The sequence below is a fragment of the Cydia splendana genome, chromosome 1, assembly GCF_910591565.1.
Source record: "Cydia splendana chromosome 1, ilCydSple1.2, whole genome shotgun sequence".
Lineage (NCBI taxonomy): Eukaryota > Metazoa > Arthropoda > Insecta > Lepidoptera > Tortricidae > Cydia > Cydia splendana.
In genome coordinates, this window is record NC_085960.1 from 15334124 (window position 1) to 15356521 (window position 22398).

A 22398-nucleotide genomic window follows, 5' to 3' on the forward strand; every position below is an offset into this window, starting at 1 on the left:
GTAAATATATCGATGATATTGGGCGTTCAAAGGCTGTCAACAAAAATCGTATGAGTTGGTATTAGGTTAATACATTTTTTTTAATAAAATAATATTTAATACAACTTCCTTAAATGAATAAGACATACCATGCGAACCGGAATAGACTATAACAACTAGAGCTGTTTTATAGTAAAAAAATTATAGCATCAAATGTAAAACCAATCACTTAAGTAAACATATTTACTTCAATTCCAGAGAGAGCAGAAATACAGTATCAATCACAGGATTGTTATAATGAATTCGATAAGTAACTCATTCCAAAAAAGAATGTTTCAAAAACAAATATTTGCCTAAAAGGCACTTAATAATAAACTTAATTTATTTCAAATAAGTTAGAATTCCTATTTTGTAGGTTTATCATATACCTAGGTAATTTAAAAAAAAAGTTAGATAAGTGTATATTTTTCCCTTTATTTTAATGTATTTTTAAGTTTTAACCTATTTTCGTGTTATTCATACCCTGGTATTAAATAAGGTTTTATTAAAAAACTATAAACAATTTTTAAGAAGTCGAAAACGACTTCAGTGGGGAAAGCCGGTGAAAGCGAATTGTAAATTGGTGCTCTTCTAGATTTCATACAATACTATCAAATAAATATGTAATAATTAATATGACAACACAATCCATAGCGACTCTATTCGTTCCATATTCGTTCGCTATTCACTTTTGACGTAAGTCATTTGGGTATGTTACAATTAAAGTGATTGGAATAAAAAGTTTTTACTGTATCGCAGTTCTTTTTGCAATTTTGATACTTAGTGCTTAAAACAGTATGTCGTTAGTGGTATGAATGTTTTTCTTTGAAGTGAGCATTATTAGCATCAACAGGAACATCGTAGAAAAGTATTTTGGTACCATACTTTTTTGTTTGACTCTGGACGTCCATTTATGAAATGTCATTGATTCTATGTAATGGCGTGGGATGTGTTAATTTGGTTTAATTACTCTTTAACTTATTTTCTTTACTAAGAAGTGTCCGTTGGAATCTAATATATGTATGAGATTGTAAGAAATATGATTAAATTTATCGTATGTATAGCATGCTTATCGAATCGTAGGTCAAATTCGGCATGATCCTTTCAGTTCGATAAAAGTGAAACATAGAACCCTGTAATATTGGGCCAGCGAGATATAAACGTAAGTAACCCAGTTAATTGCAGTATGACTGATTGAAGTAATCTCTTTTTCTCAAACATGCAATGAAATATTGATGTTATGTTCCTTATAATAGGCTGCGAAGTATGACGTTTCAGGTGCGGCTAGGACAAAAGGTCGTTAATGGAATTTCATACACATCTTGCAGGCCTAAGCCGGCAAAGTCCTCTTTTTTAATTTTCATTTCACAGATATTTGTGACACAGCATCGTGGCATTCATCCATTAAAAAAAATTAGAGGCAGTATTTGCTTTATGGTTCGTAATGACACTGCCACTACCACGCCACTACGCCTATAAAAAAAAAACAAAAAACAATGTTTGCTATAATTTGCAGTTTTATTTGTATAAAATCAACATGAACTTAATAAATCATACATTCTATAATTTTATAATTTTAAATTATAAATTTAACTACACAAATAAAAACATTTAAAATATTTCATCTAAACGTTAGCGGTAAAAAGGTCTACTCAAACACGCGTAGTTATATTTTTTAAATTGTTATGGAGGTAAAGTTGAAAAATATTCATTCTGTTTTATTGTATTTATGGTGCGTTTGCGTTGTTGATTTTTTGACTTTAATATGAGTTCCGAAACTAAGAAAAATGGCTTACAGTTTATTAGAAACAGTTTTGTGGCATATTTTAAATGGATGTAACTACAAATTCGTCAACACTGTGGAAATTATACTTATTTACTCCGTGCATAAAGCAACGATGTATGTGAAACATGATATCAACATGAAAGACTATGTAAACTTATGTGACGAAAACGACAGTCAGACGGATACAAGGCGAAAAAATCAAAGATACATGAAAACATACGGGTAGTAAAAATACACGACTCGTGTAAAACATACGCGTGATAATGATATAGGTACGTGTTGGTTATATTTTGGGTGTACTTTTAGTTTTTTCTATAAATAAAACTTGGGTTTCGTGGATTTTTTATTTTATTTATTTCATTGCATGTTTGAGAAAAGCACTATACATACCTCGGCGGGAAATGGGGTTGCCCGCGCTCAGACCTATTCGGCCTCGCTTCGCTCGGCCGTCTATATGTCTTCGGCCGGCAACCCCTTTCGTCCCGGCCTCTGTAGTAATGTACTATTTATGCACAACACGTCGAAAAAAAACGTTACTAGTCGACTACTCAAATATTATTTTATCAAAATAAAATGGATGTGCCGAAATTAAACTCATATGTTTTATGTTAATGGAATCGACCAGTAAAAATACTGCTTTTAATCATATAACCGTACTATTCCTAACCAGCGGGGTGCAGGGTAAACATATCGGTTTGGAGCCCTTACGAGCTGTAGGGTAAGAGCGACAGTTTCGTCCCTAACATCAGTCGCTAGCGTAAACGCTCCATTTAGCGTCACTTGAGGGTCACACCCTAATTAGTTCAGAATAAAAACGAGCCTTTATCGTCGCGCGTTATTCGCCTAATTGATAGATGCTCGTTTAGTTTTTAAATAAAGTGCTTTGGGATTATTTGAATTCATTTAGATAAATTTTGAAAACTAGTTTAATGGAATCTTGAAAAGTTTGAATTGATATTCATTTAAACAAAAGATAAAAGGTACCAAACTTGAAATAAATTGTCGTCTGTAAATACTGAAATTGTAATGGGTAATCATTTTCCAACTTACTGAAAAGTCGGCTTGATTTCATTTAAGGAATTTACTGATTACATTTGAACAAGATCGTGAAAAACTTAATTAAGAACTTGTAGATTTAAATTTTAAAATTCTAATTCTGATTTTTGAAATAAAAATTTGGCTTTTATATGATATTTATATTTATATGATAGTATTTATATGAGAGTATGTGTCACTGTTTACTTACTATAGGTAACACTGATGTGTATTAAGCGTCTTTCACCAAAATTACAACTTTTGATTGGGGTCGTAACGCGTATGGTAGCTACTTTAATAAGCGGCATGAATCAGTAGAAGTAGTATGTAAATATTGTACATAGGTAATTATACTTACCGTAGAATTTAAAGTAAAATTAGCAAATGTTAACATGCCAAATATCGGCTTCATAGTTTTATCAGAAATATTTAAAAAATAGTCACGTAACCGTAACCTTCGTGGAATGCCCCATTATCAAAATATCTCCGTTAGGTTAGGTCACAAACATGCATGCTCTTTTTACCATATTCCGTTCAGATACAAAACGCACACATTGATATCTGTACTCCAATAGAGCAACTGCGCCACGGTTAATCCCGTTTGACTGCGCCGCTAAGTGATTGACTTTTCAATCTCCGTAATCGGATTACAGGCCGGTTAATTGTGCATGTACATGTGCATGCAGCATGGTGGATTGTCACTGTGTTTGGACTTAATTAGATTTAACATCGGTAGTCTATAGCTGACTTTATGAAGAAAATATTCATTACTATCGCATTTGTTCTACTCGTATTAAACAGGACACAGATTGTGATGTTATAGTAAGAGAAAACTAAAGTTATTTGCTAGGTATTTGCGTTGGCTTAGATTGCGGAATCAACTGCCAACCTAAGTGGAAGAAGTAAGCAAGTAACTAATCGATTATGTGAACTTACCTTTTTTCTTACATCAAAGTTCAAGTTCAACTGTACAATGTGTTACGTAAAGTGTTAAAAGTCGATATGCCCAGACTTGTGACTGAGTCATTTTCTCCAGTAGTGTATGCGGCCCTCTGAGTGTGACTAATACTTATGTGCTTTCTTAAAACCGTAGGATGTATCCCTAAAACGTAAAACCATCTGAGTCTTTCCGCTTATCCACGGGTCTTCTTTTTACCATAGTTCCCACCCCAGGTACCCACAGTCCCACATAGGTAAAGCTGACAATATGCCTCACCTTGACTTGCGATTCCGTCATGCCAAGCGCGTACGCAAGCTTCGCCCGCTCGGGTCCCGCCAAGTACTTGGTCTGTTCGAATGTCTTCTCCAGAGCGAAGATCTGTTGCCCGCTGAACGTGGGCCGCGTGTGTTTCTTCTTGCCGTCCTTGTCCATCCCGCCTTGTGCGCACGCGCTCAGTGCGCCATTGCTCACTGGAACAAGATTAAGCATCATCATTATCATCATCATCATATGAGCCAGAGGACGTCCACTGCTGGACATAGGCCTCCCCCAAAGAGTGCCCCAATGACCGGTCTGGCGCCACCTGCATTCAGCGGAGATTAAGGATAACTAGATTAAATTACTAGAGGCGCATCCTAATTTAAAAGCATGGTTTTGTTTTTATATCGCTCTCAGGGCATTGTAGATGTGCTTTTAAATATTGGCACGAATAATATGCACTGAGACTGATCAAGATAGAGTTTTGATGTCGACTTATTATTTCTTATCTAATATTATCTACGTGAATTTAAATACATTTAGCACAACCAGGTACAACTGTGTTCCTAGTCGGCTTTATACGTACAATTAAGTAGGTTTATAGTGCATTGGACGTTTGCCAATGTGTAATTGCTTAAACGGGAAAATGAACAACGCATAAAAACTTATGCGGATATAATTTGAAAACATATATACAACACAAGCTTTCTTGAGCTTACCGTGGGGCTTAGTCAATTTGCGTAAAAATGTCCTATAATATTTATTTATTTTATATGAAAAAGACTCGAAACGTATTTCGAGAAGGAATGTTATCCGAAAACTAAAATGAAATGAAATTTGCCTAAAATATATTAATTGGTTTTTAAGGTAATCTTTAGGGTAAATAAAATGATTCATAATGTTATAATTTACGTTGATGTCTACCGAAATTGTCTAAAAAGGGCTGATACTGTCACGAGGTATTCACAAACATCGCGTCGCTTTTATCTTAACCTAGACCATCAAGTCATTATGATATTTATGACTAACCAACAGCTATAGATAGGTATATTTGTTGTTGCATTTATCATTTTCATTGTCCCCAGAACCAACTCAAAAATTAAAAACTCAACTGGAAAAGGGAAATAAAAGGCTCATGAAACCGCGCGGTCGACGCTCGGAACGTTCTGATGAAGCGCGTCCCGCGGGAGGGGTGGCTGATAAAAACGTGGTAGCGTCAGAATAAAGGGCTATGGAATATACAGTGAAACTTGGATAAGTGAGACTTCAAGGGACGAGCAAATTTGTCTCACTTAAAGAGGTATTCCACTTACCCAGGCTCTCAGTTAGCCAGGTACAAATAAAATTCTGTCTCATTTACAGAGGATCCCATTAATAGAGGGTGAGAATAGAGGATATTTCAGTTATAGAGGTGATTAATAAGGTATCTTGTAAACATGATGTATTATCTTTATAAATAAATAAGGTAAAATAATCCTTGTCCCTAAATATTTTTTTAAGTCTGTTTAAATTTTTATTCGAATTTATTTTGAATGATTGTACAAAGGATAGATTTTGTTCATACGATTTGAGACTGAATTCATTGCATCTTAAAACTTAATTTAATGAAAATTAATTTTTGTTATTCGTGTTACTTATCAATATTTTAGCTTTCGTTTCGATAGTTTTAACTACTTAAACTAACTAAATGAAACTTGAAGTCGTTTCTAGACACAATTAAGTAAAATGCGGAATTTGTAGATAGACTAAGAGTTAGTAAGGTTACGGAAATTTATCAATAAAGTCCAAGTTAGAGAGGTCATAGATTGACGTTATCTCAGATACAGAGGTCAATTCCTAAAAAAATCTAAAAAACAATTAAGAAAATGTAGTCTTATAAATATTGTCTCAGTAATACAGGTAATATACACTCTCTGTCTCAATTATAGAGGTAAATGTGACTATAAAATCACAACTACTAATCCCAGTTATAGAGGTTCGTTTTATCTCACTAACACAGGTAATTCAGTGCTAAAGTGTCGGGACCGCGTCATGAGTCCCAGCTATAGAGGTTTCCCACTTATCCAGGTTCCACTTAACCAAGTTTCACTGTACAATATAAGGTAGATGTCCTGTTACTTAACAGTGTAACCCCCTTATTCATAAAATTTTACTAAACTTTGTCCCTTTCCGACGTATTGGTATGATGGAAAGGGACAAACGATTATTATCGGCTTGTCAACTTTAGTAAACGTTTATGAATAAGGGGTTAAATCTATACTCTGTATCTTTAGGTATGTAAATAAAAGTAAACAAAATCTACCCTCAAATGGCTCCTTAAACCAGTTGAGGGTAGTTAAAAACATTACATGATTAAATAATGTAGGTTAAAGTCAGATCGTTCAGTGACAGATCCAGGCGGTTTTGTATTTGGTTGGTTCTACAATAAATGTTATGTACATAACTACCCGAAAATGTACAAATTGTTTGTTTACTTTTTTTTAATACCTAAAGATACAGACTATAATAGTTAATATACCGTTTGTCACACCTTTTGCCTGAAATTAGGATTTAATATGGCAACAATTGGGGCAGTGTCAAACACTAGAACAGAACATTATCATAGTTAATATACCGTTTGTCACGCCTTTTGCCTGATATTAGGATTTAATATGGCAACAATTGGGGCAGTGTCAAACACTAGAACAGAACATTATCATAGTTAATATACCGTTTGTCACGCCTTTTGCCTGATATTAGGATTTAATATGGCAACAATTGGGGCAGTGTCAAACACTAGAACAGAACATTATCATAGTTAATATACCGTTTGTCACGCCTTTTGCCTGATATTAGGATTTAATATGGCAACAATTGGGGCAGTGTCAAACACTAGAACAGAACATTATCATAGTTAATATACCGTTTGTCACGCCTTTTGCCTGAAATTAGGATTTAATATGGCAACAATTGGGGCAGTGTCAAACACTAGAACAGAACATTATCATTACCGTACCGTTAGATACACAGTAACATAGTATGTTAATTATCATCTTGGGAAAGCTTTCTGACTGAAATGCGAACTTTTTGATAATAGGTAACGAAGCTCTAGTAATGCATGTTACCTACTTAGCCTTAACTAAAGCTGCTTTTAAAGAATCCGACTTCAATGTATGAATGTTAACATTGTACACGATTTAATTAAGCTTTATTGTAACGTACCTAATACCTATTTTTCTAATGGTAATAAATAATCATACTTTTTAAAAATATTCTGTAATAAAATAACCATTCGCCCCATATTTTCATCTAAATCTCCCTCTAAAGATATAAATATCTCCTCCGAGCAAAAACGTCAAAATAAACGACCTACACAATCAAATTAAACGCGAGAGCGAAATAATTATTAATGCCATTTCATCAAAATAAACACAATCACGTTATAAATAATTCGGTTAAGCACTTAATTATATGAAACAGGGACAGCGCTTTTGTCAACGGTACCAACGATAAATAAAGCGGAATTGAATTGAACGTTTGCGACTGTACCCAATGTACCGAGGGCGGGATGCGCGACTGTACTTGCGGATTGGATAGTGAATATGGGCCCGATTCGGATTTTGGAATATACATCTATTAGACATCACCAAGATACGATAACGATATGTTTAAGGTCTAACCTGTCAAATTTGACATTTGCGCGATTCTGGAGATACTGTTGAACGATTTCCACAGGATATGACTTTAGAGATCTAATTCACATCTAATAGATATCTAACGTAAAAGTGACATTGGTTTCCCGAATTGCGCTGCAAAAGAGAACTAGTTGACATCTAAACTATAACGTATCTAGAATGGATCTAGTACGTGTCGTCTCTTGTGAATATCTTGAAGTTCGAATACGGCAGTATGCCCGGTGTGCGCTTGAATATTCAGTTGTAAGGATTCGCTAATAAGTGTTATCTGTTTGTTAATATACAAGTACCTAGTAAATAATTATTACTGTTCAAAGTATCATTTATTTTAATTATATGATTAAATTATAATGATTACAAGAGGAAATATGAGGTGTAAGTAGTAATTACCTATAAACATATCTATCTTGCATCTATATATCTATTCTAAACATATCTATCGATTACAATTTGTATTAAATATAATAGATTGTTATAAAAATAGATTATTAAAATATTATTTATTGCACACCTCCCTAAAAGAAACGGCTTCAGGAAAACAATTGTAAAAAAATATAATATGCTACTTTAGACCTACTCAGACAGTATTTTTTTGTTATCTAATGGTTATGAATATGATCAGTTCGCTATTAACAGTAACACATCGTATCCATAACCGTTTGATAGCAAGAAACTACGTACTATCTGAATAGGCCTCACTGTTATTAAAAAAAACTGAACAATTAATAAAAAATGTGGTTGTAAAGAAGCACTGCTTATACCTGGAAATGTTATCTAACGAAATACAATCATTTCAGAGGACAGTGTGATACTGCTCCCAACCGTACGGCCCGATTCGAACTTTAAAATACGTCAATTAATAGATCTAGAAACGATATGGATTAGATATGTCAGTGTCAAATGTGACGTTTCTTCAAACAAAATTGTCACCTTTGACACTGACACATCTAATCCATATCGTTTCTAGATCAACAGATCTATCAATCAATTAATAACTTGGCGTATCTTAAAGTTCGAAATGGGCAGTTTCGCACTACACAGAGACGCACGCGAAGAAAGATCAACGCGCTTTGATAATATATCTATATTTTAGGTAAGTGGGCATTTTCACTTAACTGTGCACCTTTAACGGCCGGTTAGCAATCGTTACAAAACTGACGGTCAATGTCAAATCCCATACATTTTGTCAGGAATGTAGCGGTTAGACGTTACTGAAACACGACTTAAGTCGCGCTTTAAAGTACAAGTTAAATGAAAATGCCCAAGTAGGTATTTTAACGTTGCATAAAATGATACTAATATTACGGGCGACTTTCAGAAGTCCGGATTGTTCATTAATATTAATCCGGGTTGTTTTCCGAGGTAGCGTAATTTATTACCGCCCCATTATATGTATCATCGCTGGTTTTATTGCGGCACATATTTTCAGAATTATTTACGGTCTGAATATTTACCTATGTAATTTAATTAGTTAAGAAAATTCTATGTATGTGTTTTGCTCTACCCTTTATAAATAAATAAGTACCTTCTTACAAAATATATTCCATGAATACCGTTACTGACAATAAATCTTGTTTATACATTGTATGTATGTATGTACATTTAAGTTATAAAGATTTAATGAATATGTGAACACTCTATGTAAACAAATACTTACATAAGTTATTAAGGGGTCCACTGATTAACAGTCCGCCGGACAGTATCGGCCTGTCAGTTGTTCGGAACTGTCAAAATTTTGCTCTAACTGACAGGCCGATACCGTCCGGCGGACTGTTAATCAGTGGGCCCCTTAACAATAATTGTACCTGCCGAGCTGCCTGAATATCTTACATACCTATAAATGAAAGACCTCCGACGATTCTCGATTAGCAAGTAATTACAAGAACCGTCAGGGAGATCCCATTGGAAACTACATCGATTCCTGCACCACATTGCGCCAAACCCCCGTTCACTGGTCCCACAGCATACTAAACTCTATCTCCATGTATTACAGTCTCAATAAGCACGGCAGCGGCTCCACCAACATATTAAGTCCTAATGCGAAACTGGTTCAGTGTGAACAAATGAGTTTCAACTTTATAGAGAAGATGATAGGGTAGGATTTAGTTTATGCTGTTTCTGTTAGGTTGGTTGATTTCATTTGGTCGTTGTTTGTACGTCTGTTTGACAATATTTAGTACGGCTAACTGCGCGCCTGCTAATGTGAGCTATTTATTTATTAAGGCAGTAAATACGTTTGAAACGTAAGTTGTCGGGTTTGTGTCACGCTAACTGAACACACAGCGGTACAGAAAATTAGATTGCATTGAAATCATAATAACAACGTCATGATAACGTGTAACTAGAATAAACAACACAATGACGTAGGAAAAATATATAAAGCCAAAGAAATTATAAAAACTACAAGACGAAATCTTATTGGTAAAATCAATATGTATGTATTGGTATTTACGGTATCCTACGGTATCCTAAAATGTGATAAAGTAATGCTATTGTCGGTATTTCAAATTATGTGGTTTTGTTATACGTATACTTTTACAATTTGAAAATGTCACTAACATGTTGAATGGTTTTCTGCCTGCCATCACTTTTCTATAAACTTTATATTGTGACTTTTTATCAAACGTTTAAATAATGTTTATGCTACGCATTGTGTCGAAGTTCCAACAGCGCCTAGTTTCATTAAAGCCTCCCGCTAGCGTTGCTAAAAAAAACTAGCTTACCTAACTAATAACTGTTCCATCCTCTCCATTCGAAACTACTTTTCCCTGGTGGTCAATACCGACGTCCAACTTACTCCAGCTGTACTAGTTATACTCGTACCCGTACGGAGCTGCCGGCGTAGTTTTTCCGCCATGCTGCCCATGCATAATGCATACTGTTAATATTGCACCACTATTCGGGGTTATGAGACTGGGTGTTAGGAGTTTTAAAACTATATTGTTTTATCAAACTGGACACTGGGTGGTATCTATATACCTATCGTGTTATATAAAACACATGCATCATTGCACTTCTTAGCAATAAATGAAAAAACAAACTGGACACTGGGTGGTATTCGTGTTATATAAAACACATGCATCATTGCACTTCTTAGAAATAAATGAAAAAATAACTGTTAATATTCACACCTATTCTGACATTATTTTTTAACTAAATGCAATGTAATCAATTAATCTTAAATAGGTACTTACAATATTGTATCTGCCCCAAATGTGAATCTGGAGAAAGGATAAGAAAGAAAATTGTAGTATTATACGATCAAATTATATATTTGAAACACAAGCTTAAATTAAGACAGCGCTTATAATGCAATAAAAATTAGAACAAAATACTAATATTTTAAACAAAGCTGTACAGCATTAAATCCGCATGTAACTGAAACACCTAATCAAACCCTTGCACTTGTAATACCCGAAATCTCCACGACCCTTTCGAGTTGCGAAATTATTCCAGTCACGTCTGTACCGCAATAAAACCTCTTCGGATACGAGCTGCAACAGCGTTCGCGGCAACGTTACACCAAATTACAATTATTGCAATGGCTACCATTATTACAATTGCTATAATTATAGCAATAAGCGAAGTGACGGCCGGGGTATTTTGTGTTCTAATAAACGTCTGCTGAGAAAGCAAGAGCTAATTGCTTCATAATAATGATGCTAGATTACTTTTTATAAAAACGTGAATACTGATGATTCTTAATATCACTCACCGAATATTTTAGGTGGAAATTTTTACTTTGTAGGTACTTTATCTATCCCAAAATTGAATTGTATCATGTATTAGACCCATATAAAAATGAGTGCAATAAATATCTTAATCTGAGATAAACGAACCAGAGATAATTATTATTATGTTGAGTTATTTTTTTTTATTTACCTATCTTATGAACATTCTATACACTCGTTTTCTCCTAACTTACGTAGGCATTGTCCAAAATTCAAATTCAAGATCAACGTGGGGTCTGTATGAAAATAATCATATTACAATAGTCGTAATTAGTTAATAAAAAATTTAAAAATCACTTCCCTCTCGCCAATATGTAAGTATGAGCAAGATGAATTTGACACATCAAAATCTGATTTTAAAAATTCTAATGTCGTTTCTAACTCTTTCCAACGAAGCTAAGCGCTACGCTGGGGCCTACGCCGTAGCCCGTAGCAGATTTAATTAAAACTTTCAGCTAATAATGTCACAATTTTGATACCCATAATATATGTAGTACATATCATAGGGTTTTATCCATTTATTTACATACAATATATATACAGTGGTACTACTAAACGAACGTAACTGGTGACCGAAGAGCTGGCGGCTACCTCGCACAACGTATCAGCATTGCGATACAGCGAGGAAATGCCGCCAGCATCCTTGGTACATTCAAGAACCTATTTTAGATTTAAGCTAGTTATTAATTTCGTTTCATAGGTTTAGGTCTAAAGCGCATTATTAACATTTTAATCTGCAATGGAATTAAAAAGGTTGAATTTACAATAACGTAGTTCTATCAAAGCATACCGTTCAATCAACCCCTTTCCCCCCTAGGGAGGGGTAACGAGGAGCGAACGGTGGGGAGACGTTACCTCGTGTAGAGGGCGAGGGTATGTACTTTTATTATGTGGCTCAAGTAGGTATTAACTTATATAGGTGCTTAAAATGTAGATTCTTACGCGATGTCACTGGGGGATGTGGGTATGGAGTTTTACTTGTCCGAATAAGGTAAATATTATAAAAGCTCTAAGCATGACTGTGATTTTGATAAAAAAAGATTTATCAACTTTAAGGACCACACGTTAGACCGGGCCGTGTCCGGGCCGGAGCTTCCGGCGCATCGTTTACTATGGAAAGCATCACGTGATCATCTGTCATGTCATAGAAAAGTAAGCCCCGGAAGCTCCGGCCCGGACACGGCCCGGTCTAACGTGAGTCATCCTTTATGCATTACTTCAACGCATAAAAATTAATTCTGCCAAAGGAAATATTTTATTGAGACAACGCCAAATTTTACTTTTTTAAGGTTTGCGCAAATACAACTATGTGTAGTTGCTACTTGCAACTGATTTCAATTCCATTACAGATAGAAAATTGATTCCAACGTCATGTTTTACGATTTTCAAACGTTGCGATTGAAACTCGTAAAACGTGACGGCGACAAAGACAATTGAATCACATACTGATAATAAGGTCTGGCGGGGCAAAAGCATGGACTAACCTACTGAATATGACGACCGCCAGTCCTATTTAGTAGGTTAGTCCATGGCAAAAGGGACATGAGGGACATGAAGGGGATGAGTTTTTCGGAACTTATGTACGAAATATCATTTGATATTTACCACTAGCTTTTCGGTGAAGGAAAACATCGTGAGGAAACCTGAGGAAAGAAATTCAAAAGGTGTATGTGAAGTCCCCAATCCGCATTGGGCTAGCGTGGGGACTATAGCCCAAGCCCTCTCGCGCATGAGAGGAGGCCTGTGCCCAGCAGTGGGACGTATATAGGCTGAAATGAGGATGATGATGAAAAGGGACATACCTAGTAGGTATATTTCAGTACAAAAGGAACAGTATAAGAATTTCCTGCACGTGATCCTCTTATCTCTTATGACCTATAATGTAATAATGAAATGGTACTTCAAGTACGATCATTTTAATGAATGCAACAAAAGTATGCATTATTCATTAACCCACCATCTTAATATTATTGTTCCAAGTATTAATTAAAGTTTGCTACGCCAACTTTTCCCTGCAATTGCCAACCCTATGTAAACCTCAAAGAAGCTTGTTACATTTGTTCGCACTAATTACTGCGTAAAGTTCGCACATATCGCGAACTCGCGCGTCGCCGTTACGCGTAACCGTGCCGCGTAACCGCGCCGCGTAGGGGAATTACAAGTGGCTTCATTTGACGCCGGAATTAAAGCGCGTACGGTATAGAGCGCTAATAAGATGTAGAGAGTTAATGTTAAGAGTTCCCGAGTGGGGCAGTTTGTGAAATATAATCAGAATTATGTGCCAGAATTTTAATTACTCATGCCTTTGATAATTACTACTACACAAGCATACTTCTACGTAGAATGTTCGAGTTGGGTGTGAGGGAAGACTTATTATAAGATAGTATAAGAATATTATGGTTTTTGGCTGAATTTATAAATACAAGATGACAACATATTTGCCACTATTTAATCCACCATGTCTACAAATCCATCTATTTATTCACTTCCCGTTCAGTATACCACGTTCCCCTATTCGCACTAAGAAACTGACGTAATTCATATACATATAACAGAACAGATCTATGTGACTAAATGACCACGCCTATGTAATACATAGTCGCCCGCCACCAGATATATCTTAGTAGCTAATATGGTGTTCACAAATATCAGAACAAAGTCACGTACGCGTTAAAGTGTAAATTCCGATATTTTTGAGTACGTTTACCTCACCGATATCTGATTGCAACTGTACCTAACTGTCCTAGGTATCTTTGTCAAGTCTCGCATCGCGTTCGCGTTTCGTACAGTTAGGGCGCGGCGTTACTACGCTGACATGCAACATTGTCACCGCCTAATTACAATGTTAATGTTGTAATAGGAAAGCTAAATTCGCTAGCATGTCGTGCAATGTAAGCAGATAAGCATCCGCCATATTGTCTGCGATGACGACACGCCGCATCCGTACGCGATACGTGTACCTACAACCTATAACACGCGGCGCGCAGGGTTGACACTAGTGAACTTCATTTGTAGAAGTAATTATTGGATTTAAACAAGTAAAAGGAACTATGTGCTTCAGTGAGCTCTCAATTTTCTACAAGCCGCTGGCACCGCGATTGGGGCGGTTTGACAACTCGCAAAAATGTTAAAGTTAACTGTATTTAATTTATGCTAACATCATTTTACTAGACTAAATAATTATGTTTCATATGTGATTTGTGCATCCAGTGTGAAACAAAATTGTTTTGCCACAAAAATCAACTTCAAGCTATGTATGGGCTGCAACGATTTAAGTTAATGTAAAAAAAAACATCATTTTGTTATTAATACTCGATAATTACTTTATTCATTATTAATTGTCGACTAATAGGAAAATTATGAATACCTATAATAACTCCACGGCCGATTCGGCCACGGCGACTGCTATCAACTCCGTTGCTGTCTCTGGTGTGCTCGCAAGTGGCTGACGTAGCCTATCTTATTACTTAAAGTTCGCGAACATTGCGGGCATGTGAGCACACCATTTGTGTAATTATAATGTATTGCCGCAGGTGGTCTGGCTTTTACATCGTCGCGCTTGGCATCCAGCTCTAAGCGCCGTCGCGATTCAAATTCGGTTACGTTGGCATTTATTGCTGCCCGCCATTCCGTTCGTATGGCTGCCTGCTGCTCCCATCGCGAGGGCTGTATACGACACTTTTTCATGTGCCGCTTAAGCACATCTTTATACCTGAGGAATTGGCCGCCCTGTTTCCGCTTGCCCTCCTCAAGCTCGGAATAAAAGATGCGCTTAGCCACACGCTGGTCGTTCATCCGTGAGAATACCTATATTATATTTCATCAATAGACTTAAAATTACATGAATAGGTGCCTAAAACGTATTACTTAGTTTTTTTTTGATAAAAAATCTTCATTTGGCCAGTGATGTAGCAACCCTGGAGGCTCGCATGCGGCCCTCACCACACCTGTGAGGGTGCGTTATCAGTCGGTAGGGCGCGATGTTGTAAGACATTACCTTGCCTACAACCTATAGTGTTATAAATGTATCAATACATTAATCTACACACATGCAACTCATTTATATGTTGTAATCTATGTACTAAATACAGTTTTTTTTCTAGAATTATCTAAAACTTTTATTTAAACAACAAACGTACAATAAAAAAAAGTAACCTAAGATTAAAACTACTTACAAAACAAATAGGAAAAAAAAAAGAATTTATTTAAAACTTACTACGATGATGGTAAGTATGTTATACCTATAAGTAGTCCATTAGCACTACAAAGTTTATGTTCGTTGAATTTGTATTTTTATTCTAATTCTAATTGTTTGTTTTGAGTAAGTAGTTAGGTAGGATAGGTACATTAGGTAGATGATGCTTTTATATTTTTCACCAATCAAAATATTAGGTATATTTTTGGTCTTCGATCTACATTAGATCACAATACGTGACTAGAGTCCGAATAACAGCAAACCGTATCACGCCAAAACAATCACTCCATTTGCCTGTATCGGAATGCTTAGGGTGCGATGTACCCCACAATGCTCTCTAATGAAATCAGCGCCCTTATCGTGCCCTACTAATATGGATTTGGATATTATTAATATTGTATCTATCAAACGCGTGTATGCTTTGTTCCATTGACTTTCTTCTTTTGCCGCTTGAACGATGATTCTATATTAGGTTATATCCAATGGTCCACATTAATATTTTGGTATTTCATTGACACGTGGCAGCGATTTGTATCATGTTAGGTGATTAGCACGTAAATTAGGTGATAAACGTGTCCAGATTAACAGTTATTACATCCGTATAGGTCACTTTTGCTATGATACAATGCGTGCCTATCTTTCATATTCTTTTAACGAAAGGCTTTCTGCTGCCTTAAAACAAAGTATTATTGTGATTGTTACTTTACCTTCGCACTTCACGATGAATATTTTTGTCGGCAATAAAAATAAGACTGCTAAAATATATTCTAATCATTACATTTTTAAGCGACTTAGTGAAAACTCAGTTCTTCTTGTTTAAATAAAATAACGCAATTTACCTACCCAACATCAACATTTAACTACATTTTACGTAGAAATAAGGTCACACTCAGAGTATCATCCGAAAAACAAAGACGGGGGAAAGCGAAAATGTGCGGTTCTGACCCCCTTCCCCCTCCTCTGGTGGGGGTGGGAATTATGTTATGCTTAATTTAATTTCATTAGGCCGGGCGAGATTGCGCGGTCTTTATGCCGACCGTACTATAATTGCTTCGAGGTAATTGTTAGAAAATTGTTATGCTGATTTTTTTGTTGGCGGTGCGTGAGGATTTTATAGCTGGCTCTTATGGATACAGTGAATAATATTTAAGTGAAACTGGATGTAAAGAGATTGTATGTTGCAACGTGGCAGCATACGTAGAGTAACTGTCAAAAATATTTTAAGTAAAATCGTTGTAGTACTTATTTAGTTGTAAAAAATACCTAACAATAAAACACAATAATGTTTTGATTGGGTCCCAGTGTAAATGATGTGTGCAAGTAAAACATTAACATTATTAGGTGCGCATAAAATACATATTTCAATTAACCACTACCCAAAAGAAAAAAAACACCATGTTCCAAACTTCGAACTAAAAAAAAAGAACAGTTGCATTTGGAGGCTGAAATTTTAATTCGTGGCGACATATGGGATGCACGGGGGATGTGGGCGTGGGGTGTGGGTGGGGGTCATTAAAAAAATGTGTCCCACTTCATTCGAGCCCAGCGCGGCCGCAGCGCGCCCTCGCGCTAATTAATAACCGAATGTTCTCGAATATTAAATTTTGCGTCTAAGGTTTGGTTTGAATGAGGCGGCGCTGGACAATGTTTTTAGATGAACGCTTCTAATTTGATATTGAATTGTGTAATTTTAGAGAATGGCGGTTAGGAAGGTAAATTGTAAGAGGGTGGTGCAAATATGTGCATAAAATCGTTATTAAAAACCATTTTATTAGATGTTGATGTTAATGATGGCACTTTACGGTCGTAGGTAGACAATGTAACACTAGGTTACTAGGTACACACAAATCTCTGAAAAATCATCCCCAAAAATCATCCACCGACTTTTTTTTATCAAATTTATAGAAAACACGCTCGTAGCTATTTTCCTTTTATGCAAGCTTCAATAACATGAAATGAAGTGTTGTCGACAATAATTGTGTTTTGTTATCACTCATTACACGCGGCGTTACCGCTATCAGTTAATATGCACCGTCGCTTAGTTAAAATGACCAAGTACCATGACGACGCACTGTCGTAGCTCATATTAAAGGGGCCCACTGATTAACAGTCCGCCGGACGGTATCGGCCTGTCAGTTAGAACAAAATAATTTTGACAGTTCCGAACAACAGACAGGCCGATACCGTCCGGCGGACTGTTAATCAGTGGGCCCCTTAAGGCTACAATCGGATAGCGGCTGCAGCAGTTTTACGTGCTGACTGACGCAGCGTTGAGGCTGGCGACGTCACTGAATATTTTGTTGAAAAATTACGTTCATGTCTGTTCCATGATTTTCAAAATTATCTCGCCTTCGAAGCTACCCTGAAGCACCTTAGTACATAACTATCCAATTAAAAATTACATGGACACGGACGTGTACAGACTGTACAGGAATAATTCTATATATCGTCGTATGTTTAAGGCGTTAAATAACGCGAAAGAATGAGAGCGCCATACATAAATTATCTGTTGTAGACTTAGATGAATAAAGCTATAGAAATGTAAACACGACATCTGAAATGTTTTGTTGGTATTCTTACTCTACCAGAGTTTTGTATAATAATCGTAAAGTAGGTATCTACCTACCTAATACTGCCTTTTATTCTGTTAATTTTCTGATACCACAATTTTTGCTTCAGCGCAAGCAAAATACGAGTACAATTAGATACAATCATGTACAACAATACCTACTTAAAATGTCCATACTAGAGTAGCAAAATGTACTGTAAGTGCTACGTCATAGCTCGTAACATATATTGTTCCTCGCATGCCCCTAAATCACGTCTAAAAATTTAAAATAGAATCCTGTCTAAGTAAATTATCGCGGGTTCAAACCCCGACTCGTATCAATGAGTTTTCCGGAACTTATGTACGAAATATCATTTGATATTTACCAGTCGCTTTTCGGTGAAGGAAAACATCGTGAGGAAACCGGACTAATCCCAATAAGGCCTAGTTTACCCTGTGGGTTGGAAGGTCAGATGGCAGTCGCTTTCGTAAAAACTAGTGCCTACGTCAATTCTTGGGATTAGTTGTCAAGCGGACCCCAGGCTCCCATGAGCCGTGGCTAAATGCCGGGACAACGCGAGGAAGATCATACGAGCTAAGATAACTGTCATAGTATGTACAATCAAAGTAACCTTTTTTTTTACTCTACTTTTTTTCTATCAGTACATATAAATGACATGTAATAGGTAAGTTTAATCATACACCCCCTTAAAAACTATCTAGTTCCCCCTCCGAGACTCTTAATTAAAGCTATGCGCGTATCTCGAGTACCCGATTACACGCATTAAAGCTGTAATACGCGCGAGTTTAATAACCGCTATCTGCGGATATCGCGCGATATCGCGCCGTATCGCGCGGTAATCGGACGAGCTTAGCGCGATTACGGTGTAATTTGATCAAGTTTTATTCTTATTAGCGTTAGAAAGCGTAACGGTTTGACTAAATATTGGAGCTTTGATATTAATTTTGTAATTAAGTAATCAATCAATTGATAGGTAATCAAATTAGGATCAGGGGTATGTTTTCTTCTTATCTCGGCTTGGGTCTGACTAAAAGCTCAAGCTATTATTATGTTAGAACATACATAATAGTGCGATAAACGAAAACTTTATCCGTCAGCCTTTCATTTTACTGTCTATATTTTGTCACAGCCTCAATATATAATTTGGTTCGTGTTTCGTGTTTATTGAACGAGATAACATTCAACCTTACAAATCACTTAGCCGCTCTGACTTCACAATCTAATATCCCGAAAGGTTTACGTGTGTAATAAACAAGTACTGTTATGTACACTGTATTGGATGTGAGTTATCAAATCAAACAAGTACACTACTTAGTAGGTACTTAATTTAGTTTTTTGAAGAAACTTAATGATAACGAATCTAATTGGGAACGCAATAAGGGACGATTTTTTGATAAAATTTGGTGGATAGATAAAGTTTCCTATTCTGTTCAATATAAGCGCAATTTCACCGTATCTCCTATGGATTTTTTATAACTCAACGGTTGATTGCATTTTGTTTGCGTCTTAATATAATTTCGTATTTTTTCTGTCCAAAAGGAGGACTAGAAAGATAGTGAAACCAGTTTTAATGCATAAATGTAGTATCCGACTGTGGAAATGGTACATTTTTGGAAAGCTGTTGAGTAACAAACTTCATAAGCCGGTAGTATGGATAGAAAAAAAACACAAATAAAAACCCATGTACCTAATCTTTAAAAATGTTAGAGCTATATTTAAAAATATTTTATAGGTAATACTATTTATCTGCATGTAAAATAGATAGAATACTCTTTATATAGCTTCAGGAAAAACAATCGATTAACGAGATAATTAGAGGCAGACAGCAGGCGGTTCAAATTAATTCAATTACCTTATAAACGTTAACTTAAGAGGCAATCAAATATATGTAACGCCAGAATTGGCAAATATCTTGTTGGGTGTTTCGCCAAGTACATCCATTCCGCGCGAGAACAGCCGTAAAGCCTCCGCAAATGGCCGCCACGCCGGAAGTGGCCCGACGGCGGCGGAAGCGCGCGTGCCATGTTGGCTTCGATATGGATATAAGACGTGTATTGAAATGTGAAATTAACTATTATACGAGTATTGGTATAATTCTTTGTGAATAATATAATAACTTATTTGATTTATTAAGGATTTAGGCATTTGTCTAAAATCCGCTTTTTTTAAACTAGGACGTATTCAATAAATAATCGTACTAGGTACATTTTAAAATAAGGTAAGTACTTACATGATTTGTTTGTTTTGATATAAAGTTAAGTATTTGGATTGACTTTCATATACATATAATAATGGTTCGTGAAAATTATCAAGACATTTATAATGTAATTTTTACAGCATTGGAGCGCGTTGATGTCTTTCGGCCCGATTCGGATTTTGAAATAGACATCTATTAGACATCACCAAGATACGATAACGATATGTTTAAGATTTAACCTGTCAAATTTGACATTTGCGCGATTCTGTAGATACTCTTGAACGATTTCCACAGGATATGACTTAGAGATCCAATTCACATCTAATAGATATCTTACTCTTAGTAACGTAAAAGTGACATTGGTTGCCCGAATTGAGCTGCAAAAGAGAACTAGTTGATATCTAAACTATATCGTATCTAGAATGGATCTGGTACGTGTCGTCTCTTGTGAATATCTTGAAGTTCGAATACGGCAGTTTCTTTCTTTTAAAATTTGAAGACGTTAAAACTGTGTGAGTTTTTAATTTACTGATATTTTTTTTAAATAAACTTTGGTCTCCTTGTTAAATAGCTGACTTGATAAAATATAAATAAGTATAATGCATTTTACTACTATTTAAAATTATTATAACCTATACATTCTCCTTACTATTTAAGTAGTTTTTAATGTTACCTAATCATAAGTCAACAAAAAGAAATCCTCAAATATTTAAAAATTATTATCAATGCCCAATAAGAACTGTAAAACGTATTAATTATTAGTAGACGTAGACCACGTCTTAGATACTTGACGCACATAATTACTTATAAGCAGGTATACGAATATGTTTGTGTAAATGCTTAAAAAATATATCAATTTCTTCTTTCCAGTCATATATAAATAAGTAGGTATAGTGCGTGTTGTGAATTTAATATCTGCTCCATAGACATTGTACAGAACAACAGAAGGTACAAAATACACAAAGGTTGCTTTTAGAGGCTAATGCTAATTATTAAAAAGACTTACTGGACTGCAGCCGGTCTCTCCACGCCATCGGGTTAGATACCAGGCCCTGGAAGCCAGGCCAGTAGAGCGGCTTGTGTTGGAGGTAGTGCGCCATGCCCGCCGCCGCCGCCGCCAGCGACAGCCGCGGCGTCAGCATGCCGCCCATGCCCACCGAGCCGCCCACCGGCCGCGCCAGGATGTGGTCGATGCCGTGCGGGTTCGGCGCCGGCGGCGGAGCCTCCGCCAGCGAGCTCAGCGCAGCCAGCGGCGCGCCGAATCCGTGCTCGAGGTTCCGCGTTAGAGGTGGCGACCCACGTAATTCTGACATTGTTTACAGTCTATACACCAATCCACGGAGGACAGTGTTTTTTAAAACATGCCCTTAAAGTAGCGTAAAGTCCACTTCAGTTAGTGTCAAGTCTTTAATAATCACGGATTTTTAGGTTATCAGTCCAATTTTAATTGAATATGGCATTACATTTAAATCTGGCAGTCTTCAAATCATGCCCAGTCCACTTTGTCAATTGAGATAGAATCTAATCAACAAGTTCACAGGTTAGAATCGCACTAGTGCAGAAATCTTATTTGAGTACACTGGATTGTCATCACACGACCGTGACGCGGGCGGCCGCGCGCGCGCTGCGACTGCAAATGAAAATAACCAAACCGGCCAAATAAAAACTGGATAGAGACCGCCCAGTCAATCTGAACCTTATAGACAACGCCCCTTCGAAGGCAGGGTCACAAAACTATAGCCTACTCTCTCCTTTTCACATACGTTAGAAAGGGTGAGAAGACGAGTGGTGTTAACAGAAGAGCGTAGATTGAGGGAATGGCTATTTGATGGCGTTTCTTGTCTCTTTATAATTAAGTCGGGTGCAGTTTTTGTCCCCCCTCCGCTGTCGTGGTCGGTATAGTTTGTCGATGCCGACAAATGTAATGCAGCTGTTTGTTTGTTATTGATAGTCAATGGGTAATAAATCTTTGACAAATTTGCGAATTATTATGT

The 22398-nt window shown here is 36.3% G+C and overlaps 1 protein-coding gene across 1 annotated transcript in view; it reads right to left on the reverse strand.

The window, feature by feature from the left end:
* Positions 1-21751, reverse strand: part of LOC134796046 (homeobox protein Nkx-6.2) — a 58561-nt gene extending 36810 nt beyond the window's left edge. The window contains exons 1-2 of the mRNA XM_063767977.1: positions 21411-21751; positions 4056-4249 (exon numbers count right to left, since the gene is read on the reverse strand). Coding sequence (XP_063624047.1) covers positions 4056-4249; positions 21411-21717 — 501 coding nt within the window. The 5' untranslated portion in view covers positions 21718-21751. The remainder of the gene's footprint in view (positions 1-4055; positions 4250-21410) is intronic.
* Between the last annotated feature and the right edge of the window lie 647 nt (positions 21752-22398).